General features: G+C 40.9%; 1 protein-coding gene across 1 annotated transcript in view; it reads left to right on the plus strand.

Moving 5' to 3' along the window:
- mindy3 (MINDY lysine 48 deubiquitinase 3) overlaps nt 1-3,848 on the plus strand; it is a 150,167-nt gene extending 146,319 nt beyond the window's left edge. Inside the window, exon 15 of the mRNA XM_068006718.1 lies at nt 1,696-3,848. Coding sequence (XP_067862819.1) covers nt 1,696-1,845 — 150 coding nt within the window. The 3' untranslated portion in view covers nt 1,846-3,848. The remainder of the gene's footprint in view (nt 1-1,695) is intronic.
- The last annotated feature ends 22,800 nt before the right edge of the window (nt 3,849-26,648 follow it).

The raw sequence follows: 26,648 nt of genomic DNA on the forward strand, positions 1-26,648 counted from the left end.
CCCTGGTTGAATATGTGCATGTTGACAATATGATTCGGTTATCTATATTAAACTCACTTTTTAATAAGAACAGCAATTTTATAAAGACCATGGAGATATTTTGAGGAATTGACAGTTAATTTTGCCGCTGTTATCCAAACTGTGGGTGTAATTTTTGGCGTGGGTTCTGACAAGCATATTAAAAACTAATGCTAGTAGAATCATAGAATCATACAGCACAGAAGGAAGCCATTCGGCCCATCATGCCTGTGCCAGCTCTTTGAGAGAGCTATCCAATTAGTCCCACTCCTCTGCTCTGTCCCCATACCTTTGCAAATTTTTCCAAGTACAAACTAGTACAGTAATAAAATAGTAATAGGAAAGGTTAACTTTTGGAAACATTTTAACCTAACGCGCCTGCTGAGAACGGGGTGTGTTCGAGTTGAACACCTGATTTACACTCCGCTCCATTTTAATCTCCGTTGAAGTCAGTGGAGTGTGAAATAAGGCAGGGTGCAAATCAGGCGTCCAACTCGAAAGTGCCCTCTTCTCACCAGGTCCGTTAAGTAAATTTAGTTATTAAAATGTGTATTAAATTGCAGTGCCAATTTATTTTATTTGATGTTGTTAATGATTTGCATTTGATGCCATGCACTTATCAAAGACTTGCCAATTGTATCAATTAACTTGTAATCAGATAAAGATCTTTGCTTAAAAATAAGGTCACGAGGCTGTACAGTGGCATTAGAATACCACGTAACTGTGCCATGGGATAGTAGGGCACACAGTTCTCAATATTTCAGCCATGCCTCTTTCGGGGTAATTTTACAAATCCACGCTGCGAGAGGGAGCCTCGCTCGCCAGCCGCGCTCATCAGAAATTCAAGCGCACTCTGACGACCATTTTCTAACTATTATGGCCCGAAAATCTTGGACAGTGCACGCCCAAATTTGTGACGTGCGTTGCCAGCAGTGCAGACTGATAAAATTACCCTTCGACCCACTTTTACATTGCCCAGCAAGTGGTTTCAAAGCAATATTAGCAAGGTGGTTGAGCATGTCACGGAAAGAGCCAAGAGGGAAGGAAGAGAATGATATATTTTTTAAAAGCTCATCCTTGAGCCTCCTACCACCTTCCCCCAAAAAAAGGTTACGGTACATTCTCCGCTAAAGGGAAAACAGGTTGATTAAACACTTCTTCTTTATTAGCTTAAACAAACCTTTACAAACCACTGGGAACAATTAGACACCACAGAGAAAGAAAACAGGCCACAGTGACCTTTTACCATTCATCCAGCCTCTTGACTTGGGAGTTGAAAGAACTCTCGCCTCTTATTTTGGTATTCTCATGATCTCTTTTTCTTTTCTTTCATTTGCTGTGTACTTGTAGGTCAAAAGATTAAGTATACCTTACACAGCTGTCCTTAGCATTAAAAGGTTAATGTAGAAAAGGCTGTGAACTCTATATGTGACGGCTCCCCTGCCCATAGAGTGGTTTATTTGTTTCACATGCAAAATGTAGCTGTTACTAAAGAAGCAGCACTTTAATACCTAACTGTTTTGGAGTACACTAACCCTGCCCATAAATATACATGCAACTGCATACTTTTGAAAAGGCATTACAAAATAAAAACCACTTACATTTCTGATTGACCAAACATTTTTCAGCTTGTCGGATTATTTTTTTTTAAATGATATTCCTTCTGATCTTCAAAAGGTTATGTTTGTCGAGGGAACTGCTGTTGTCATGGGCTTTGAGGATCCAATGGTGCGAACTGATGACACTCCAATCAAGCGCTGTTTGCAGACCAAATGGCCATATATAGAGCTCATGTGGAATACAGACCGGTCACCCTCCTTAAATTAGTTCCAGGAAATCCAAAACCAAACAAAATTCCAAATACTGTAAGCTGTACTGCTTTTTGAATCTGTACACAATTGCTGCTAACTGGAATGTAGTGTCCCTTAAGTCCTTAAGAAACTGTATACCTTAATTATTCTACAAATTACTATTGATAAAGGTCCGAGTCACTGTCCTTCACCGTTAACCAATAGATTATCCATAGAAAAAGGTAACATGCTGTCAATTTGACTGTTAGAGGGAGAAGTAGTTTCATTACATCATCCAAGAGATGTAAAACAAAAATCCTCTCTTTAAAAAAAATTAATGGCTTATAAGCAGTAGTGTACATATTTGGGGTCTACAATTCTGGGTCCCGTCTATGCCGCCAGAACTGCAGTGGAACTGGACTCCTGGCCATTTACAGCCAAAGCTGTAGATCCCGATGGGGTGCCAGAGGCTTTAAATGGGCTGAAGAGAAATTCCAAAACAAAAATATGTATTTTCCCCCAAAGGCAAAAAATGGTCTGTCAGTTTAAGATAATCAATCTCTCATGCCAGTAAATCTTCAGGGGCCTTTGGAAGGCCCAGTACAAGATCTGCAACAGCTCTCAGCTCATGTATGTCCCATTGGGCCTGAGGGGGGTATGCTGCTGGAATTTCCAGCGTAGCCCAGGAATGCCCCCAAAAATGTGCTTGGATGTAGGGACAGCGAATGCAAGATTTGCCCCCCCCCCCTAGAATTTGGGTCAGTTTTTACGAAGAACGGAAGCGCAGAGGATCCAGATTCAACCTCAAACTGGAGAATTTGAATCAAGTGTTCTAAGCTAACTTTAAGTGCAAAGTATTTACCACCTCGCATGTCCTCCAGAATATTCTTAATAAGAGAATGTTATAAAAACAACTTTTTACTTAAAGAACCGTTCTGCAGAGCACAGCAAAATAATTCATTCAAATAGCTGTACCCCCTTACGTCACCAAAGGAAGGTGTCCCCCAAGTGTAATTAATTCCAATATGTTGTGCATGACTAGAGCAAACTCAATTCCCAGTTGGACTTGTTCTATGCAGAAAATGTTCCAGCTGATAGCAGATATGCTGCATGAGATCCCCTTTGTGATATCTGCTGTGCTCCACAGGGAACCCTTCACAAAAATACAGTAGGAGTCAGTTCAAAACTGAGAGGCATTGGTGTAACTGGGAAGGAGGGAGCAAATTATACAAAGTATTCCCCTTCCTCTAAGTTAAAGTACATGAATTTTTAACTTTTATGTAAACAGGATTGACAGCATCCTGTCTAATTGGGTGCAGTCAGCGAGTTTATTTATCTTCAACATCCCATGAACTTAACCAGTGACAGTGACTAAAAGCTTTATCTTTTACAGTGATCTCTTGGGGGAGAAAAAAATTCATGGATATGTTTGGGAGAGCCATTTGCTTAACTTTATTTTACTTTGTGATGCATTGCAATATGCTTTTAACTACCAGCTGAAACATTGGGTATGTGGCTCTCTGTAACATACTGGAATTCTGTAGTTTACATTTTTGAAAATGTACCACAGTGGAAGCCATACAAAGGTTAAAATATAAATGCAAATACAAGTTCTGAATCTTTTCAGTGATTGACGCAGCTTATGTCTGAAGTTATCCAGCTGTACAGTTACATAATATTGCCAAGATTAGTTTTCTTTTTATGTGTCAAAATTACACCGTTTGCCAGTGTTCATGTGTATTTAAATTCTGCTTGTTGTTAGATTGCATGAGAAATGAACAATTTATTGTCCATAAAACACCGGTGTTCTCTTATTTATTATAATTTGGCAGTTGGCCTAAAATAAAAATACAGTTGAAAAATGTTCTTGAATTATTTTCTTAATGCACTTGAGCTTTATGACTTTTGTTATTTAAACTTGTTTATAGGCTGAACAAAGACTTATTGTAAAATTACTTTTCATTGATTACTAATTTTCTGAAACAGTAATTTTATCTGTAAGGAATATCTTTAGCAATAAATGGTCCATGTTTTGTTTTATTGGAGAATATTAAAATAATTCAGTTGATTCTGGAAATTCTCATTGTGTTTTTGTTAAAGAACCATTTTGGAACAATTTTCTGAAGCAACAGAAATTAATGGACCAACAAGGAAATACATCACACTTACGTAACGTCCAGTACGGCAGCAGTGACAATTTAGACAACTACATGCAGCATAACCCTTTAAATTGTTAGTGTCATATTTGTAGTGATTATCTTATTTATTCTACAGAGCAATGGTTGACACTCTTATACAAAAACTCTTCTTGGTAGATTTTTTTTTAAGTGTGGGTAAGAAAAAATAATTTTCTCCTGAGACAACTAAACATTGAGATGGTTAAGACACCAGTGAGCTTGGTAATGATCAAAAATAATCAATAAAATCATATTGAATTTAGATTAATCAATGTAAATATCTTTCAAAGTAATAGACAGAAAGTGTGGTGGCAGATGCATGAATCAATATGTACTGCTCAATTTCAACATTTAATAAAAATGGTAAGTCATTTATGGTTGGGATAGTTTTCCTTGCATGAATCTAGCCCTCATATCTGGTTTCATGGCAGAGGCTGTTGCAGCTAGTTTGAAAATAATCGCAAGATTCTGTCCTATTGTTTCCCTCGGGTGGTCCAATATGACCATGCGACCTACCATGAACAAAAATAGAGCAACAAAGGGAAAAAAAATCGCAGCGTTGGATTGCAGAGACCTAACCAGAAACCCGTGGCAAATCTCTGGAATTAACTAGAAAAGAATAAGAGGAAAGGGGTAAATCCACCATGAAATGAGGAAGAACTCCTACAGTGTTTGCAGCTTGAATAGGATACGGTTCCAGTGAGCTGTCCAGGAAATGGTATTCCTCCAGACACATTGGTGGCAGATGTTAAAAAAAAAATCTTTGGATATGCTACAGTAGTAACTGTATATTTCTGAACATTTGATGCAGTGTCAAGTTGGTTTATTAGTGATCTAAGGATACTCAACTTTTGGCAGAATGACTTGCTAAAGATCCACAGCCACCAACCATACTTACGGCCATACTTATTTGTAACTACACCGCCATCACACACGCAAACCCTTCCCAAGTGCAGCCACACTCATCCTCCACTCTCCTCGGGCAATGCAACCACACTAACCTACTACCAAAAGCATATTAACTGGTCATTCATCTCATGGCTGTTGGCCCTTGCTGTGCACAAAATAACTGCTGTATTTGACGACATAACAGTAACTGCACTTGAAGGGGCTTCATCACATGTGAAGAGCTTTAGGATATTTGAAAGACATTAGATCCTAAATAAATGCAAATTTCTTCTTTCTTCAACTGCATTCACTAAATATGGTGCATGCTTGCCACCTTCAAATGTGTCATATTTCTTCCCCCCATTTCCGCTCTCTACTTCTCCAAAAGTGGCCACATTATATGGTGTTTTTACAAGAAGAAAGCTGCCTTATTTTCTTTATTTAAAAATGTTATTTTTTCATTGATGTTATACATCTGCCTACTTTATTTTGAAGCATGGAACATTTGAAACTGCGAGATGGGGTGGGGGAGAGTTAACTGCTCCCAGTAAGAGCAAGCAACACTGGCTTTAAGCATTGCGAAACCCACCTGCGACTCCCATCCTGCTGATATATACTGATAGATCATGAAACGAAAACACACAAGCACATATGCAAATAATCAGGCTAAGAAGTACACCTTTCACCTCACTATGGAACACAGCAAAGCATAGCATTTCAGGCCTGGAGCATTGGTGTTCAACACCTGGAGAACAGGTTACAAAAAAGACATTACAAAAGAATAAGTTGGCTGAACTTTGAAGTAATTGAAGTAAAATCAACATCATATGAATAGACATCCACCATTAGTCTAGTCATTTATCAGCTTCTTTTACATTCAGGTAAGAATCATTAAGTATTGTGTGGGAGCAGGAAAAGGTGAGGCTGGCTGGAATCTTGCTGAGGGCTGCAATAAAGGCTTGTAAGAACTGCATAATATCAATGTAGGAGATGAATTAGTGCAAGCACTGAATCATGAATGTCCTTTAGATGTTGACAGTTAAGTAGTGTGATCAGCTTATATCACTCTAATGTTTTAACCAATGAATACGATTGGCAGTTGAAACATACCTGTTGACAGTTTGGAGAATTAAACAATTTGGCTTTGAAGTTATATCTTAGGATACTAGTGTAGGTACGCTTAACACATACTTATGAAATTCCTTCCGCCATTATTTTAACATAATAGGTTAACATTTAAAATAAACGAATTATTGCAGTGGCAGAAATAAGACTGTTTCAAGTCATAATGTTTTTATTCATTCATGGGACATGGGCGCCGCTGGCAAGGCCAGTATTTATTGACCATCCCTAATTGCCCTCGAGAAGGTGGTGGTGAGCTGCCGCCTTGAACCGCTGCAGTCCGTGTGGTGAAGGTGCTCCCGCTGTGCTGTTAGGAAGGGAGTTCCAGGATTTTGACCCAACAACGATGAAAGAACGGCGATATATTTCCAAGTTGGGATGATGTGTGACTTGGAGGGGAACGTGCAGGTGGTGTTGTTCCCGTGCGCCTGCCGCCTTTATCCTTCTAGGTGGTAGAGGTCGCGGGTTTGGGAGGTGTTGTCGAAGAATTTTTTACATGGTATCTGTTTATACCAATTTTTAGCAAGATTGGCAAATTCAAACTGGTTTCTGTTATGTACTTTCTGGACTGGATCCCTCTGACTTTGTGAGTGTGAGCAAATACACACATGCGGCCAATCCTCCTCTCCCAGCATTATTGGGGAGCAAATAGTGCAGAGCATACGAGATGTGCACTCCGTCATGCTGACATCATCAGCTATTGAACTTCCTCTGGGGCCTCACTATCATGCACGAGGGTCACACCGGAAGCATTTTTGGGCATAGGGTCAGACAGAAGAGGAAGTGTGAGTGCTATCTCATAAGAATATAAGAAATAGGAGCAGGAGTAGGCCAAATGGCCCTTCGAGCCTGCTGCGCCATTCAAAAAGATCATGGCTGGTTCTGGGGGAGGTGGGACCAGTACAAATTGGACGGTCTGCATCTGGGCAGGACTGGAACCAATGTCCTAGGGGGAGTGTTTGCCAGTGCTGTTGGGGAGGGTTTAAACTAATGTGGCAGGGGGATGGGAACCGATGCAGGAAGTCAGTGGGAAATAAAGTGGTGACAGAAACAAAAGGCAGTAAGGGAGAGTGTACAGAACATGACCGGACAGATGGTCTGAGAAAGCAGGGCAAAGACCAAGGGAAGTCTAGATTAAACTGCATTTATTTCAATGCAAGAAGTCTGATGGGCAAGGCAGATGAACTCAGGGCATGGATGGGTACATGGGACTGGGATGTTATAGCTATTACTGAAACATGGCTAAGGGAGGGGCAGGACTGGCAGCTCAATGTTCCAGGGTACAGATGCTATAGGAAAGATAGAGCAGGAGGTAAGAGAGGAGGGGGAGTTGCGTTCTTGATTAGGGAGAACATCACGGCAGTAGTGAGAGGGGATATATCCGAGGGTTCGCCCACTGAGTCCATATGGGTAGAACTGAAAAATAAGAAGGGAGAGATCACTTTGATAGGATTGTACTACAGACCCCCAAATAGTCAACGGGAAATTGAGGAGCAAATATGTAAGGAGATTACAGACAGCTGCAAGAAAAATAGGGTGGTAATAGTAGGGGACTTTAACTTTCCCAACATTGACTGGGACAGCCATAGCATTAGGGGCTTGGATGGAGAGAAATTTGTTGAGTGTATTCAGGAGGAATTTCTCATTCAGTATGTGGATGGCCCGACTAGAGAGGGGGCAAAACTTGACCTCCTCTTGGGAAATAAGGAAGGGCAGGTGACAGAAGTGTTAGTGAGGGATCACTTTGGGACCCGTGATCATAATTCCATTAGTTTTAAGATAGCTATGGAGAAGGATAGGTCTGGCCCAAAAGTTAAAATTCTAAATTGGGGAAAGGCCAATTTTGATGGTATTAGACAGGAACTTTCAGAAGTTGATTGGGAGAGTCTGTTGGCAGGCAAAGGGACGTCTGGTAAGTGGGAGGCTTTCAAAAGTGTGTTAACCAGGGTTCAGGGTAAGCACATTCCTTATAAAGTGAAGGGCAAGGCTGGTAGAAGTAGGGAACCTTGGATGACTCGGGAGATTGAGGCACTAGTCAAAAATAAGAAGGAGGCATATGACATGCATAGGCAGCTGGGATCAAGTGGATCCCTTGAAGAGTATAGAGATTGCCGGAGTAGAGTTAAGAGAGAAATCAGGAGGGCAAAAAGGGGATATGAGATTGCTTTGGCAGATCAGGCAAAGGTGAATCCAAAGAGCTTCTACAAATACATAAAGGGCAAAAGGGTAACTAGGGAGAGAGTAGGGCCTCTTAAGGATCAACAAGGTCATCTATGTGCGGAACCACAAGAGATGGGTGAGATCCTGAATGAATATTTCACATCGGTATTTACGGTTGAGAAAGGCATGGATGTTAGGGAACTTGGGGAAATAAATAGTGATGTCTTGAGGAGTGTACATATTACAGAGAGGGAGGTGCTGGAAGTCTTAACGCGCATCAAGGTAGATAAATCTCCGGGACCTGATGAAATGTATCCCAGGACGTTATGGGAGGTTAGGGAGGAAATTGCGGGTCCCCTAGCAGAGATATTTGAATCATCCACCGCTACAGGTGAGGTGCCTGAAGATTGGAGGGTAGCAAATGTTGTGCCTTTGTTTAAGAAGGGCGGCAGGGAAAAGCCTGGGAACTACAGACCAGTGAGCCTGACATCTGTAGTGGGTAAGTTGTTAGAGGGTATTCTGAGGGACAGGATCTACAGGCATTTGGAGAGGCAGGGACTAATTAGGAACAGTCAGCATGGTTTTGTGAGAGGAAAATCATGTCTCACGAATTTGATTGAGTTTTTTGAAGGGGTAACCAAGAAGATAGATGAGGGCTGTGCAGTAGACGTGGTCTACATGGACTTCAGCAAAGCATTTGACAAGGTACCGCATGGTAGGTTGTTACATAAGGTTAAATCTCATGGGATCCAAGGTGAGGTAGCCAATTGGATACAAAATTGGCTTGACGACAGAAGACAGAGGGTGGTTGTCGAGGGTTGTTTTTCAAACTGGATGCCTGTGTCCAGCGGTGTGCCTCAGGGTTCGGTGCTGGGTCCGCTGTTATTTGTTATTTATATTAATGATTTGGATGAGAATTTAGGAGGCATGGTTAGTAAGTTTGCAGATGACACCAAGATTGGTGGCATTGTGGACAGTGAAGAAGGTTATCTAGGATTGCAACGGGATCTTGATAAATTGGGCCAGTGGGCCGATGAATGGCAGATGGAGTTTAATTTAGATAAATGTGAGGTGATGCATTTTGGTAGATCGAATCGGGCCAGGACCTACTCCGTTAATGGTAGGGCGTTGGGGAGAGTTATCGAACAAAGAGATCTAGGAGTACAGATTCATAGCTCCTTGAAAGTGGAGTCACAGGTGGATAGGGTGGTGAAGAAGGCATTCAGCATGCTTGGTTTCATTGGTCAGAACATTGAATGCAGGAGTTGGGATGTCTTGTTGAAGTTGTACAGGGCATTGGTGAGGCCACACTTGGAGTAGTGTGTACAGTTCTGGTCACCCTATTATAGAAAGGATATTATTAAACTAGAAAGAGTGCAGAAAAGATTTACTAGGATGCTACCGGGACTTGATGGTTTGACTTGCAGGGAGAGGTTAGACAGACTGGGACTTTATTCCCTGGAGAGTAGGAGGTTAAGGGGTGATCTTATAGAAGTCTATAAAATAATGAGGGGCATAGATAAGGTCGATAGTCAAAATCTTTTCCCAAAGGTAGGGGAGTCTATAACGAGGGGGCACAGATTTAAGGTGAGAGGGGAGAGATACAAAAGGATCCAGAGGGGCAATTTTTTCACTCAAAGGGTGGTGAGTGTCTTGAACGAGCTGCCAGAGGCAGTAGTAGAGGCGGGTACAATTTTGTCTTTTAAAAAGCATTTGGACAGTTACATGGGGAAGATGGGTATCGAGGGATATGGGCCAAGTGCAGGCAATTGGGACTAGCTTAGTGGTATAAACTGGGCGACATGGACATGTTGGGCCGAAGGGCCTGTTTCCATGTTGTAACTTCTATGATTCGACCTGAACTCCACTTTCCCACCTTATCCCCATATCCCTTGATTCCCTTAGAGTCCAAAAATCTATCGATCTCAGCTTTGAATATACTCAATGACTGAGCATCCACAGCCCTCTGGGGTAGAGAATTCCAAAGATTCACAACCCTCTGAGTGAAGAAATTCCTCCTCATCTGAGTCTTAAGTGGCCGACCCCATATCCTGAGACTATGTTCCCTAGTTCTAGACTCTCCAGTCAGCAGAAACAACCACTCAGCATCTATCCTGTCAAGCTTATATGTTTCAATGAGATTACCTCTCATTCTTCCAATCTCCAGAGAATATTGGCCTATTTTGCTCAATCTCTCGTTTCACAGGTTCACTATCCTCTGGGAAAAGAAGAATCTCCTGATATCTAACCTAGTTTTACCCTTGCATAGCTTATATGCATGACCACTGGTCCTCCCTTTCCTATCTAATTAAAATAATCTGAAAACAATAAGAACACAATCTAGTCCCTTCATCATTTTAAACACTTCTATCAGGTCCCCCAGAGTCTATGCATCTCTAAAGTGAATGGATCCAGCTTTTTAAACCTATCTGGGTAACTAAGGTGTTTTAAGTTGGGTATCATTCTTGAGGCCCTCCTCTGAACTTTTACCACGTGAGAGAACCAAAACTGGACACAGAATTCTATGTGAGACGTAAATAAAGTCTTGTACAAAGACTAAATGGTCTGTTTTTTATATTGAATCGTCCTGGCAATGCAACTTCATGCTCTGTTTGCTTTGGTAGACCCAAGACTCTTCGGCCCTTGGGAGAACCAGAAGAAATTTGTTTTTTCTGGGAATGCGGTGGGATTTTGATCCAGGAACTTTCTGATGAAGACTAATAACTTTATAATTTAATGTATGCCTGCTAGAAACTGTGATTTGCATGTTGGTGATATTCATGTTAATTTAGAGGATTACGTGCCTGTGAATATGCTTGTGCTGCTGTGCCCTGTCTGGGTTGGCAGCAACACCCCAAGCAGCAGTCCAACCGCCCCTACAATGAAGCAGTAAAATGATTTTTTATTCAAAAATAAAGACCTATCTTGACAATATCAGCTACTCCCTTAAGACTGATGGTGACCAAACAGCATCTTAGGAATCAATAGCACCAGGTTTTTCAGGGAGCAGTGTGCCCCTGAACTGTACCTGGTGCTATTAGAGGAATTCTGGCTGCTGAGCCACCTGATAATCATTTGCATAAAATTTGCATAGTTATACTGGCAAGAAGAGATAAGTAAAGGGGTGAGGGAATGGAGATTTTACAATTTTAAAGGGGGTGCAGGAATCGAGAGACCTGGGGGTGCACATACACAAGGGCAGCAGGCACATGGGAACAACACACCTGCACGTTCCCCTCTAAGTCACACACCATCCCGACTTGGAAATATATCGCCGTTCCTTCATCGTCACTGGTCAAAGTCCTGGAACTCCCTTCCTAACAGCACTGTGGGAGAACCTTCACCACACGGACTGCAGCGGTTCAAGAAGGCGGCTCACCACCACCTTCTCAAGGGCAATTAGGGATGGGCAATAAATACTGGCCTCCCCAGCGACGCCCACATCCCGTGAACGAATAAAAAAAACACAAATCTGAAGGTGGCAGGATAAGTTGAGAAGACTGTTTTAAAAAAAAGCCTGGGTTTTATTAATAGAGGCATAGAGTACAAAAGCAAGGAAGTTATGCTAAACCTTTATAAAACACTGGTTACGCCTCAGCTGGAGTATTGTCTTCAATTCTGGGCACCACACATTAGGAAGGATGTCGAGGCCTTCGACAGGATACAGAAGAGATTTACTAGAATGGTGCCAAGGATGAGAGATTTCAGTTATGTGGAGAGACTGAAGAAGCTGGAGTTGTTCTCCTTAGAACAGAAAAGGTTAAGGGGAGATTTGATAGAGGTTTTCAAAATCATGAACGGTTTTGACTCAGTAAATAAGGAGAAATTCTTTCCAGTGGCAGAAGGTTGGTAAACAGAGGACACAGATTTAAGGTGATTGGCAAAAGAGCCAGAGGCGACATGAGGAAACATTGTTTTATGCAGTGAGATGTAATGATCTGGAATGCAAGGACTGAAAGGGTGGTGGACTCAGATTCAATGGTAACTTTCAAAAGGGAATTGGATAAATACTTGAAGTGAAAAAATTTACAGAGCTATGGGGAAAGGGCAGGGGAATGGGACTAATTGGATAACTCTTTCAAAGAGCCAACACAGGCACGATGGGCCAAATGGCATCCTCTTGTGCTGTACCTACTATGATACTATGAACCTTGGTCAGACCACACTTGGAGTAATGTGAACAGTTCTCATAGAAGTTACAACATGGAAACAGGCCCTTCGGCCCAACATGTCCATGTCGCCCAGTTTATACCACTAAGCTAGTCCCAATTGCCTGCACTTGGCCCATATCCCTCTATACCCATATTATAAAAAGGATATAGAGGCACTGGAGAAGATGCAAAAATTATTTACTAGAACGATACCAGAACTGAAAGGTCATATTTATCAGGTAAGATTAACCAGGCTGGGGCACTTTTCTCTAGAAAAGAGAAGACTGAGGAGTTACCTCATAAGAGTCTTTAAGATTATGAAAGGGTTTGATAGGGTAGACATAGAGAAGATGTTTCCACTTGTGGGGGAGACCAGAACTAGGGGCAATAAATATAAGATAGTCACTAATAAATCCAACAAGGAATTCAGGAGAAGCTTCTTTACCCAGAGAGTTGTTAGAAAGTGGAACTCACTACCACAAGGAGTAGTTGAGGTGACTAGGGTAGATGCATTTAAGGGGAAGCTGGATAAACACATGAGGGAGAAAGGAATAGAAGGATATGTTGATGGGGTTAAATGAAGAGGTGGGGGGGAGACTCATGTGGAACATGAACACCAGCATAGACCTATTGGGCCAAATGGCTTGTTTCTGTGCTGTACGTTCTATGTAATCTATGTAATACCCTCTTAAGAACATAAAAAATAGGAGCAGGAGTCGGCCATATGGCCCCTCGAGCCTGCTCCACCATTCAATAAGATCATGGCTGATCTTCTACCTCAACACCACTTTCCTGCCCTACCCCCATATCCCTTGATTCCCTTAGTGTCCAAAAATCTATCAATCTCAATCTTGAATATACTCAATGACTGAGCACCCACAGCCCTCTGGGGGAGAGAATGCCAAAGATTCATAACCATCTGAGTGAAGAAATTTTTCCTCAATTTCGGTCCTTAATGCCCGACCTCTTGAGGCTATGACCTCTAGTTCTAGACTCACCAGCCAGGGGAATCAGCCTCTCAGCATCTACCCTGTCAAGCCCTCTAAGAATTTTATATGTTTCAATGAGATCACCTCTCATTCTACTAAACTCCAGAGAATATAGGCCCATTCTACTCAATCTCTCCGCATAGGACAACTCTCTCATCCCAGGAATCAAATCTAGTGAACCTTCGTTGCACCGCCTCTAAGGCAAGTATATCCTTCTTTAGGTAAGGCAACCAAAAGTCTACACTGTACTCCAGGTATGTTCTCACCAGAGCCCTATATAATTGCAGCATGACCTCCTTACTCTTATCCTCCAGCCCCCTTGCAATAAAGGCTAATATACTATTTGAAATGTCTTCGACCTAAAACATTAACTTTGTTTCTTTCTCCACAGATGCTGCCTGACTTGCTGAGCTTCTCCAGCATTTTCTGTTCTTATTTCAGATTTCCGGCATCCGCAGTATTTTGCTTTTGATTTGCCTTCCTAATTGCTTGCTGTACCTGCATGGTAACTTTATGTGATTTGTGTACAAGGATACCCAAATCCCTCTGACTACCAACATTTCTTAGCCTCTCACCTTTTAAAAAATATTCAGCTTTTCTATTCTTCCCACCAAAGTGGATAATTTCACATTTTCCGCACATTCTACTCCATCTGCCACCTTCTCGCCCATTCATTTAACCTGTCTATACCCCTTTGCAGACTCTTTGCGTCCTCCTCACAGCTTACTTTCCCACATAGCTTTGTATCATTAGCAAACTTGGATACATTACACTCGGCTCCCCCATCTAAGTCGCATTTATATATTGTAAACATCTGAGGCCCAAGCACTGATCCTTGCAGCACCCCACTAGTTATGACCTGCCAACCTGAAAATGACCCATTTATTCCTAATCTTTGTTTTCTGTCCGTTAACCAATCCTCAATCCATGCTAATATATTGCCCCCAATCCCATGAACCCTAATCTTGTCTAACAATCTCTTGTCTGGCACCTTATCGAATGCCTTTTGAAAATCCAAATATACTACATCCACTGGTTCCCTCTTATCTACCCTGTTAGTTACACCCTCAAAAAACTCTAGTAGTTTTGTCAAACACAACTTTCCTTTCATAAAACCGTGTCGACCCTGCCTAATCATATGATTTTCTAAATGCCCTGTTACTACATCCTTAATTATAGATTCTAGCATTTTCCCTACTACTGATGTCAGGCTAACTAGCCTGTAGATCCCTATTTTCTCTCTCCCTCCTTTCTTGAATAGCAGGGTTACATTTGCTACCTTCCAATCCACGGTGACCCTTCTGGAATTTAGGGAATTCTGGAAGATCAAAACCAAGGCAACCGCTATCTCTGCAGCCACCTCTTTTAAAACAGTAGGATTTAGGCCATCAGGTCCAGGGGATTTGTTGGCTTTTAGTCCCATTAATTTCTCTAGTACTTTTTCTTTACTAATTTTAATTACTTTAAGTTCCTCCCTCTCATTAAACCCTTGGGTTCCCCACTATTTCCAGTATGTTTTTAATGTCTTGTACTGTGAAGACAGATACAAAATACTTGTTTAACATCTCTGCCATTTCCGTATTCCCCATTATAATTTCTCCTGTCTCAGCCTCTAAGGGATCCATGTTTACTTTTGCTAATCTCTTCCTTTTTATATACTTGTAGAACCTCTTACAATCTGTTTTTATATCTCTTGCTGTTTACTCTCATATTCAATTTTCTCCCTCTTTACCAATATTTTGCTGATTTCTAAAACCCTCCCAATCCTCAGGCCTACTATTCTTTTTAGCAACATTATAAGCCTCGTCTTTTAATCTAATACTATCTTTAACTTCTCTAGTTAGCCACGGTTGGATCAGTTTTCCCGTGGAATTTTTATTCCACAAGGGAATGTATACTGGTTAAGAATTATGAATTATTTATTTAAATGTTCGCCATTGCTTATCTACTATCATATCTTTTAATCTAATTTCCCAATCTACCTTCACCAACTTGCCCCTCATACCTATATAATTGGCTTTGTTTAAATTGAAGACCCTAGTTTTGGACTTAACTATATCATTCTCAAACTCAATATGAAATTATATTATATTATGATCACTCTTCCCCAGAGGATCCTTTATTATAAGATTACTAATTAATCCTGTCTCATTACACAATACTAGATCTAAAATAGCCTGCTCCCTAGTTGGTTCCTCAACATATTGTTCTAGAAAACGGTCTCGAATGCATACTATTAACACATCCTCCAAACTACTTTTGCCAATTTGGTTTGCCCAGTCTATATGAAGATTAAAGTCCCCTATGATTATTGCATTACCCTTGCTACATGCTCCTCTAATTTCCTGATTTATTATTATTTATTACTAATTTATTACTATTAGGGGGCGTATAAACTACTCCCACCAGTGTTTTCTGCCCCTTGTTATTTCTTAGCTCTACCCATACTGATTCTACATCCTGATTTTCTGAACTAAGATCCTTTCTCACTACTGCCTTTATCTCATCCCTTATTATCAGGGCTAACCCCCCACCCCTCTTTTTCCATTTTGCCTATCTTTTCTAAAAGTCAAGTACCCTGGAATATCTAGTTCCCAACCTTGGTCACCCTACAACCACATATCAGTAATGGCTACTAGATCAAACCTATTTATCTCGATTTATGTCATTAATTCATCTATCTTGTTACGAATTCTTCGTGCATTCAGATATAGCGCCTTTAATTTTAACTTTTTACTATTTTTCCCTGATGTGACCGTAGTCACCAATGCCCTATTACCTTTGTTAAACTCTCTGTCCCTTCCTAACACACTCTGCTTATTTTTACCTAAATCGCTAGTCTGCTCTACAGCCTTGACTTTTCTCTTTAGGCTTATAAATTTACCCTGACCTGAACCCTCCCCCCACCCCCTCACTCTTATTAGTTTAAAGCCCTCTCTACCACCCTAGTTATTCGAATTGCCAGGACACTGGTCCCAGCCCGTCCCAACGGAACAGCTCCCTCTTTCCCCAGTACTGGTGCCAGTGTCCCATGAATTGAAACCCCTGCTTCCCACACCACTCTTCAGGCACAGTCAGGTGTAGACACCAGACAAGCCAAGCAGGAAGCTCGGGTACAGTGCTATCCTGGAGCAAAATAGGAGCAAAGGATTAGTGCCCATTCTTTCCCTGCATTACACACATTTTTCAGGCACAATTTGGGAGCAGGGGAGAGGAAAATCGGCCCTATGGTGTACCATTTGGGAACCTAGTAATGCATGTTTTATTGTTTACAGGTGTCAAAGAACACAATCTTTCAGATGGGGCCCCTATCCTTTGTTGCAAAAATAAGCCAAAGCAATTATTCTGGTAATCAAGCAGATGGGGAGGAAGACTTCGTGCACCATTTGCCTGGAAGATATAATTGATTAAAAACTTGTTTACCTGCTTGAGAAAGGTTCTGGGGCTTCTTCAAATAAATGAACTCAGTGAGGAAAATATTCTTTTATTCTGAGAAGCTGCCTGGACTCTCCACTACAACTTGCCTCCTTCATCTCTTAGCAGCCCTACCCTACCTTGACTATTCACTTACTGTGAAAGTGCCTAGAGAAAGTTATTTTCATTGCTCTTTGTGTTTTTTCAATTTTTTTCTCATTCACTTAACTTCATACACTTCTTGTAGTTTTCCTATGTTCTTTATAGTTGTCCTGGCTTTCCTTTTACTATCTTTCTTTTAAGTGCTAAATGTTTTCCTTTTAGTTGAAAGAGATTAAATAACAACAACAGCATAGGGAGGGATTTCCAGAGCTTAGGGCCTAGACAGCTGAAGGCACGGCCGCCAATAGAGGGACGAAGGAAATCGGGAATGGACAAAAGGCCAGAATTGGAGGAATGCAGGGTTCTCGGAGGGTTGTAGGGTTGGAGAAGATGACAGAGGTGAGGATAACAAGACAAGATAGTAAAAAAAAAATCGGTACAGAAAGGCAATAAAAGGAAAAAATTGTCTCATCGCCAGTATTTACAGGGACGAGACAAAGCAACAGAAATGTTGGTGGGGGAAAAAAGGACACAGATCAGGGGAACAGAAGGGAGGTAATGTGAACAGATCATGGAAAACGGAATTGTGGGAAGAGAATACGAAAGAGGGAGAGAGAGTTAGATGGGGGAAGATATTGTTAGTGAGGTATATGGGGCCAAAGAGATGTGCCAAAGGCAGAGAACAAAATATTTTGCGGGGAGACAGAGATGTGCCCCATGGACTCGACCATCAACCCAGGACTTTCTGCCTCCTACTGTCCAGTCCTGACCTGTCTGTCCTCTTTCTGATTCACCTCCCTACCTTATGTCTCTACCTCAGACCCCGCTCACACCATCTATGCCTCTTCATGCCTGCCGCTACCCTGCTCACTTTCCCTCCCCCTCCTCTCCTGGCTCAGACTCCAAGCCAATATCAGCACAAACCAGCTAAATAACAACAACACAGATAATTTCAGAAAAGGAATGTTCCTGCTTCTGTATTAATTTATTGATTCGCTGGTAGGCTCTCTACCTGTCCCTGCATTCATTTATTAATTTGCTGCTGCCTGCTCCTCTATGAATTTATTGATTCAGTGGTAGCCGGTTCTCTATCAATCTATTAATTCACTCATGCCTACTTACCTACACTGTAGTATTCATCAACAGCCTTTTATTGTTGTATTTCAGTTGTAATATCGTAATTTAATGTTTCCATTTTATTCCATTTATTTTTAATGGTATTATACTGCCAGGTTCTGTTCTCTGCTGTTTTAGGGCGTACTGTCATCACACTCTTTGGGAACATCAATAAAAAACTTTTCTCAGCTGTACAACTTTTGACACCTCGTGTGCAACCACATGGGAGGTTGACTAATATTAAATATTTTAACTTGTTCATTGATATCTCTGCCATTCCCTCACTCTCCACTACAAAGATCATAATAGTACCACAACAAAAGTGAACACTTCCTGTAAAAGATTAGAAATTAAGGTTTGAAACTTACACTGAATACTTGACCCTTAAATCGTTGCTGCTTTTGAAAAGGTACATTTTAAAACCCTCATTAGACAATTATTTAAAATTGGTGTTTGCTTGTTTTCCAGTGTATGTACAATTGTTCATGAAACATATATTGCTCATCTGGAGATTGAAATGTGCTAATTAGCAGCTTTGGGGGACCTTTAGGGATGGACCCAATTTACCACACTCTGCGATGTATTACTCCTGGCTTTTTTTTCCTTTTTCTTCCAATTTAGTCCTTTCCCCACCTTACCTCCTGGAGTTGTTGCTGAAGTACATTTCCACAGTGCTGGATGCCCTCCTGTACCTCCCCAAGTGGCCATTCTTCATGTGAGCCTAGAAAATTGGTTAAATTTTCATCTTCCTGCCCAAGTGTAAAACTGGAATTGCAGATCGTCTGCCTGTTATATCCAATTTTAATTTCCAAATTCTACGACACATCGCAGAGTGTGGTAACACAGGTCCAAATGGAAATGAAAGTCATGTGGCTTTTATCTATAAAGGTTGGCCGATCCACGATGCCAGTTTTATGTCCGGACAGTGAGTTAAAAATCTACCCCAATGAGTGTTAGCAGGTCATTTGATCACAATGGTCATCACAGCCAGACTCTATACTGTCCTCAGCTGACATCCCCGCACACATATGTCCAACAAAGCTCACTGGATAGCAGTCAAGAATTAGAGGAATGGACAATATTTTCCACCTTAATGCAATGTTTCTGAATTCAATTATAACGCTCCTACCACCACAACCGAGATCATTAACTCTGCACAGTTCAGCGATCGAACATGGGACTTTTCCTGGTCTTAGTGGCTCAGCTATTCACTGCCTTAACTAGCTATGCCGTTGATGGGATCATTGCTCATCTCTAATTTACCCTTTGTGGTAGAAGAGCCAAGCTGGCAGAGATCTGCTCTAGACATACTGAAAACATTTTTATTTTCTTGCCTGTATGGTTTTCAGAAAGGATTGAATCCAGGTGTTCAGGCTGGATGCTTGGTTCTCTGCCAGAACTGCAGGACGGTCCAACATATTATGAATAGTTGAAAGCAGCAGTTTGTTGAGATCTCGAATACGAATATTTGAAGAAGAAGGACAGGTAAAGAGCAGCTTGGTCCATCGATCCTGTCCTGTCCTGTTGTGGGACTTACACACTCGGTTACTGCCATTTCCACCCCCCCCCCCCCCACCCCCCTGCAGTCACACAATCTCCTGGGAGAGGTTAAAAAAAGAAAAAAAACAAATGTTGATTTAGGAAAAAAACCCTGGGAAACTTCTCTCCAACCATAAAGGTGACCAAGCAAGCTCCAGGAGATCAAGGTTACTGATGACACCAGTCCTCTGACCCACCTACCTTCTGTATGTAGATATGTTTGCCACTCTCAAGAACTCATCCAGCTCCCTTTTGAGTACTTGCAACAAATCCACACTCACTGCGCATGCTGGCAACTTATTCCAGAGGTCGATAACTCTTTATAAAAAGAAGTACCTCCTAGCATCTAATCTAGCTCGATGCTTTCGTATCTTATATTTACGACTCTGATCTTGCCTTACATATCTAGCTCAAATAGCATATCCATGTGGACTGAATCTAATTCCTTCATTATTTCAAGATTGCAATCATATATCCCCAAAGTCTGTGTTTTGTCTTGAAGTCAATTGAAGCATTGGAAAAAGTGCAGAAAAGATTTACAAGAACATTACCAAAATTGAGAGAATGCAACTATCAGGAGAGATTGAGTAGACTGGTGCTCTTATCTATGGAAAAGAGAAGACCAAGGGAACATTTGATAGAGGTCTTTAAAATTGTAAGGGAACTTGATAGGGTGAATGTGGAGAAACTGTTCCTATTTGTGGGTGGGGTGCTGCTCAAGGGGCTGGTACATGATAGCCCTCCAGTATCTCACTTCGTGTGAACCTAGACAATGAGTGTTGGTTAGCTATGCTACCTTGGGGGCATCACAACTAATCTTGAAATTGTCCTCACCTACATGAATTTTTCATCAGGAGTCATTGAATAACAAGCAGCAACATTGTCTAATATTTCCCTTCACCACCATCCTGGCTGAGATCATCTAACTCAGCATATATCAGAAATCAAACTTGGGACCTTTCTGACTGTGGTTCAGTAACATACCAAGCATTGCATTTATCCATTGAGCCATTTTTTGATAACATCACATGCAATAACATAAATCATGTAAAAAATAAAATTCCAAACTGAAAATCTGAGAGGAGAGGGAGGAATCAAGGTGGGTAGACAGGGGTGTCATTACTACCAAAATAGTTAGAAAATAAGTCTTATAGTTTTGCTATTTGCCTCACTGTGCAGATAAGTTTGTGGTAATTGGGTCTCTTATAATTGATATTGGCAAAATCAGCAGAATATTACTATAAATAATATAATAGTATTTGCTTTTATGTAGAATATCACATTGAGACATCTGAAAATGCTGTACACAATGAGTTACTTTGGTAAAGGAGAGGGAAAAGCAAGACTAAGAAGCAGGAAGGAAAGCAAAAGGGGCAAGGGGTGCAGCAAAGACAAAGCAAAAAAAACCTGGAAAGTAATAAAAAACAGATTAGAAGGAGGAGAGATTAAAAAGAATAAGATTGCTAATCTGACAGAGGTTTAAATTGTACGTATATAAATGCACAAAATATTCTGAATATAATTGGCAAACTAGAGGCCCAAAGTTGCTTTGAGGGGGGTATGATATAATAGTATTTACAGAAACGTGGCTTAGGCTCGGACAGGGAGCTAAACATTACAAAACATTCAGGAGGCACAGAGTAGGAAAGAAAGGATGAGGCTGCATTAATCAAACATTCCTTTGCAGCACTGGAACATAAGGATGATATAAGGGAGCAAAAGCTGAATCTATTTGCATAGAGCTAAGGAATAAGAAAAGAATTGTTACTCTATTGGGAATATATTATAGACTGCCAAACAGTGGAAAGGAGATAAAGGCAGAGAGATGTAGAGAAATTAAAGAAAAATTCAGGAGCACCAAGGCTATAATAATGGGTAACTCCAATTATCCAAAGATAGACTGAGGTAACAGTAAAATAAGTAGCAAAGAAGGGGAGGGATTTCTACAATTAGTCCAGGACTGCTTTCTAGATCAGTGTGTTTTTAGTTCAACAAGGAAAGAGACAGTGCTGAAACTAATTATAGGAAATGAATTGGGTCAAGCAGGTAATGTAACAGATGAGGAACATCTCGGAAACAGTGGGGTAGACCTTGACTTTGAACGATAGCGTAAAGCGGGTGATAGCGAGTCGGCAGCCTGTTATACACCTCTCACGATTTTTATTTCTATAAGTCATTGGAAATAAAAATCGGGAGAGATGTAAAAAGTCTCACTATCACCTGTTTTACACTATCGCACAAAGTCAAGATCTACCTCCCTCAATATAATGTAATTAGGTTCAATATAAAAATTCAAATGGCAAGGAAACAGTCAAAGATAAAGGTACTTGACTGGGAAAAAGTAAATCCAATGAGCTAAATACCCCACTCCCTTGCCAGAATTGTGCTGCAGAACCACCATACCCAGCCCCAGGAATTTTGGGCTCTGTTTCTAATTGTTATTATGTAGGCAAAGATCATTGAGTCACAATGCCATACGCCATCATAATGTAATTGTACCATAATTATGCAAATTAAATTGTTTGATAGTTTTGTCTGCAAACAGTTTGGCAAACATTTTCCCATGAGGAAAATCCCTGTATCATTTGCAATATGTTGTGTTTTCAGACAGATGCACAGACTGAAGCAGGCTTCAAGCAGACATCTTATTATTCTTAGTATTTTTGGTAACCAAGCTGTGAATTTGTACTTGAGGTATTTTCTTTCTGGACAAAGCGCATAATTTTTGCACTTTAAAATATGACATTGTCAGTGTAATGTATTAGTACAATATTCTAATATCCAAATTCAGAGCAGAAAACATCTGTAATTGTTTCTTCAACTTTTTGTTTTTCTCAATCTATTATTTCCAGCTGCCATAATAAAGGTATTAAATGATGAGGAGCCACATTTTTGGACAAAGTTCATAAGAGCATAAGAACATCAGAAATAGGAGCAGGAGTAGGCCATACGGCCCCTCAAGCCTGCTCCGCCATTCAATAAGATCATGGCTGATCTTCAACCTCAACTCCACTTTCCTGTCCGATCCCCATATCCCTTGATTCCCCTAGAGTCCAAAAATCTATCCATCTCAGCCTTGAATATATTCAATGACTCAGCATCCACCGCCCTCTGGGGTAAAGAATTCCAAAGATTCACAACCCTCTGAGTGAAGAAATTCCTCGTCATCTCAGTTTTAAATGGCCGACCCCTTATCCTGCAACTATGTCCCCTGGTTCTAGACTCTCCAGCCAGGAGAAACAAACTCTTAGCATCTACCCCATCAAGCCCTCTCAGTTTCAATGAGATCACCTCTCATTCTTCTAAACTCCAGAGTATAGGCCCATTCTACTCAGCCTCTCCTCATAGGGCAACCCTCTCATCCCGGGAATTAATCTAGTGAACCTTCGTTGCACTGCCTCTAAGGCAAGTATATCCTTCCTTAGATAAGGAAACCAAAATTGTACGCAGTACTTCAGTTAAGGTCTCACCAAAGCCCTGTACAATTGTAGCAAGACTTCCTTACTCTTGTACTCCAACCCCCTTGCAATAAAGGCCAACATTCCATTAGCTTTCCTAATTGCTTGCTGTACCTGCATGCTAACTTTTTGTGTTTCTTGTACAAGGACACCCAAGTCTCTCTCTGAACACCAACATTTACTAGTTTCTCACTAATTAAAAAATATTCTGTTTTTCTATTCTTCCTACCAAAGTGAATAACCTCACATTTCCCCACATTATACTCCATCTGCCACCTTCTTGCCCACTCGCTTAACTGTCTATATTCCTTTGCAGACTCTTTGTGTCCTCCTCACAGCTTACTTTCCCACCTAGCTTTGTGTCATCAGCAAACTTGGATACATTACACTCGATCCCTTCTTCTACGTCATTAATATAGATTGTAAATAGCTGAGACCCAAGAACTGATCCTTGCATCACCCCACCAGTTACAGCCTGCCAACCTGAAAATGACCCATTTATCCCTACACTCTGTTTTCTGTCCCTTAACCAACCCTCTATCCATGGTAATATGTTACTCCCAACCCCATGAGCCCTTATTTTGCATAACAACCTTTTATGTGGCAGCTTATCGAATGCCTTTTGGAAATCCAAATATACTACATCCACTGGTTCCCCTTCATCTACCCTGCTAATTACATCCTCAAAAAACTCTAATTAATTAGCCACACATGATTTCCTTTTCATAAAACCATGTTGATTCTGCCTAATCATATTATGATGTTCTAAGTGCCCTGTTACCACTTTCTTAATAATGGATTCCTGAATTTTCCTGACGACTGATGTTAGGTTCACTGGCCTGTAGATCCCTGTTTTCTCTCTCCCTCCTTTCTTGAATAGCGGGGTTACATTTTCTACCTTTCAATCTGTTGGAAGATCATAACCAATGTATTTACTATCTCTGCATCACCTCTTTGAGAACCCTCGGATGTAGGCCATCGGGTCCAGGGGATTTATCGGCTTTTAGTCCCATTAGTTTCTCAAGTACTTTTCCTCTTCTGATAATAATTACTCTAAGTTCCTCACTCTTATTAGCCTCTTGGTTCCCCATTATTTCTGGTCTGCTTTTTGTGTCTTCTACTGTGAAGACAGATACAGAATATTTGTTTAACGCATCTGTCATTTCCTGATTCCCCATTATAGTTTCTCCTGTCTCAGCCTCTAAAGGACCAATGTTTACTTTTGCTATGCTCTTCCTTTTTACGTACTTATAGAAGCTCTTACAAACCATTTTTATATTTCTTGCTAGTTTACTTTCATATTCTATTTTCTCCCCTTTTATCAATTTTTTGGTCGTCCTTTGCTAGTTTCTAAAACTCAGGCTTACTACTCTTCTTGGCAACATTGTAAGCCTCTTTTAATCTAATACTATCCTTAATTTCTTTAGTTAGCCACGGATGGATCACTTTTCCCATGGAGTTTTGATTTCTCAATGGAATGTGTATTTTTTGCGAATATTGAAATATTTCTTTAAATGTCTGCTATTGTTTATCAAAATCGTCGTACCTTTTAATCTAATTTCCCAATCTATCTTAGCCAACTCACCCCTCACACCTATGTAATTGGCTTCATTTAAGTTTAAGACTCTGGTTTCTGACTTAAGTACGCCATTCTCAAACTCAACGTGAAAGTCTATCCTATTATGATCACTCTTCCCCAGAGTATCCTTTACTGTGAGATTACTAATCAATTACACAATACAAGATCAATACAAGCCTGGTCCCACGATTGGCTCCATGACGTATTGCTCTAGGAAACTATCTGGAATGCATTCCATGAACTCGTCCTCCAGGTTACCTTTGCCAATTTGATTTGCCCAGTCTATATGAAGATTAAAGTTGCCCACGATTACTGCATTACCTTTGTTACAAGCTTCTATTATTTCATGATTAATACTCTGCCCAATGGTATAGCTACTATTAGAGGGCCTATAAACTACTCCCACCAGAGCTTTCTGCCCCTTGTTATTTCCTTTTTCACCCATACTGATTCTACTTCCCGATCTCCGGAGCCAAGATCCTTTCTCACCACTGTCCTTATGTCATCCTTTATTACTAGGGTTACACCCCCTCCCTTTCCATTCTGCCTGTCTTTTCTAAACGTCATGCACTCTGGAATATTTAGTTCCCAACCTTGGTCAAAATAGTACTGTCATCACCTTTGCTCCTCTTTTAAGGTCTGATGATAAACATAACAGCACAGTTAGTTTTATATACAGTGACAAACATATAAGGATAGTGTGGATTTCTGTTTTATAGAACCACATAAGAATGACCAGTTTTGATGACACATATGTTTTTTCTTGGTTGAGTTTTGATTTTAGTGTTTTCCTTAAATGAGACTCAATTACAATAATTATTGTGGCAGTTCAATGCCAAGATTTGTCAGGGAATTATCATGTAGCATAATATTTTTCCAGATATTTGTCAGGTTTGTAAAGAGATTCCCTTGATGGAAAATTGCATTTACCACACTTTTCTTTACTCAAGGAGTGGTTGGAATGTTTAATCTGCTACCAATTGGAGTAGTTGAGATGAATAGAATGGACGCATTTAAGGGAAAGCTAGATAAGTGCATGAGGGAGAAAGGAATATGTTGATAAGGTAAGATGAAGGAAGGTGGCTCGTGTGGAGCATAAACACGGGCATAGACCCGTTGAGCCGAATGGCCTGTTTCTGTGCTGTAAATTCTATGTAAAAGTTGATGCTGCAGCTGATGTATAAGGGTAATTTTCTGAGTACACACTGGCAGCTTTGAACTTTGCCTCTCATCCAGTGCATATCTGAAAATCACGAGTAGCTACCTGCGATTTTCCAGTACTCGCTGGTGGCGGGCGTGGTTCCCTGCTACTAGTGCGTACTTGGAAAATTATAACAATGGTCCTGGAAATTCCTGGGTTCCTGATGAAGCAGGCTAAGTGTGGTGGAGTGGAACTTATACCTACCCGAATCAGAGGAGGCTAACCCTATTAGAAGTCCCAAGGTTGGCTAATTTCAATAATGCTGGTGGGACAAGGGTGAGAGTGCCACCAGCAAGGGGCTTGATATACGAGATGAGGCGGGGGTAAAAAATTCAGGAAGGGGGCAGAGCAAAAGCACAACTTCAGTGTTTAAAGGGTTGCATGCAGTTAACGGGGTGAGCAGACTTTTGGAAAAAGGACTGAAATGGCTGGTGGAACAGAAGGAAAAGGTGAGCATCCAATTTTTCTGAGGCTGATGTGGAAATGCTGCTGTCACAAATAAGACAAAGGAGGGTTGCAGTATTTGGAATACCTGGGAAAAAGCCATCACATGCAGCAATGTGGGTAATGTGGAAGGAGGTGTCTGTAAGTGGGACCTCCATAACCCCAAGGACCCCTTTGTAGTGTTGAAAGAAGTGTAATGATCTCACTAAGTAAGCAAAGATAAAATGCTGAGCAAATGACTGAAGAAAGAGAAGCACATGGGTTTTCCCTAGCACAATAATCAAGCAAAGTCATTTGGGGTATAATTTGGGACTTACGTGTCTCAGAAGCAAAGTCATTTGGTAGCACCGAAGTGACTCACATCTTGTAAAGCAAGCTGGCACACTAAAGCCTCACATCATAAGTCCTTGCTCCCTTACATCTAATCATCCATTACATCAATCCTGAATGATTGTGACTGCAGGATCTGGAGACTGCAGCAGTCAATTACCACTACGCAT

The sequence above is a fragment of the Heptranchias perlo genome, chromosome 2 (assembly GCF_035084215.1).
Source record: "Heptranchias perlo isolate sHepPer1 chromosome 2, sHepPer1.hap1, whole genome shotgun sequence".
NCBI classification, from domain to species: domain Eukaryota; kingdom Metazoa; phylum Chordata; class Chondrichthyes; order Hexanchiformes; family Hexanchidae; genus Heptranchias; species Heptranchias perlo.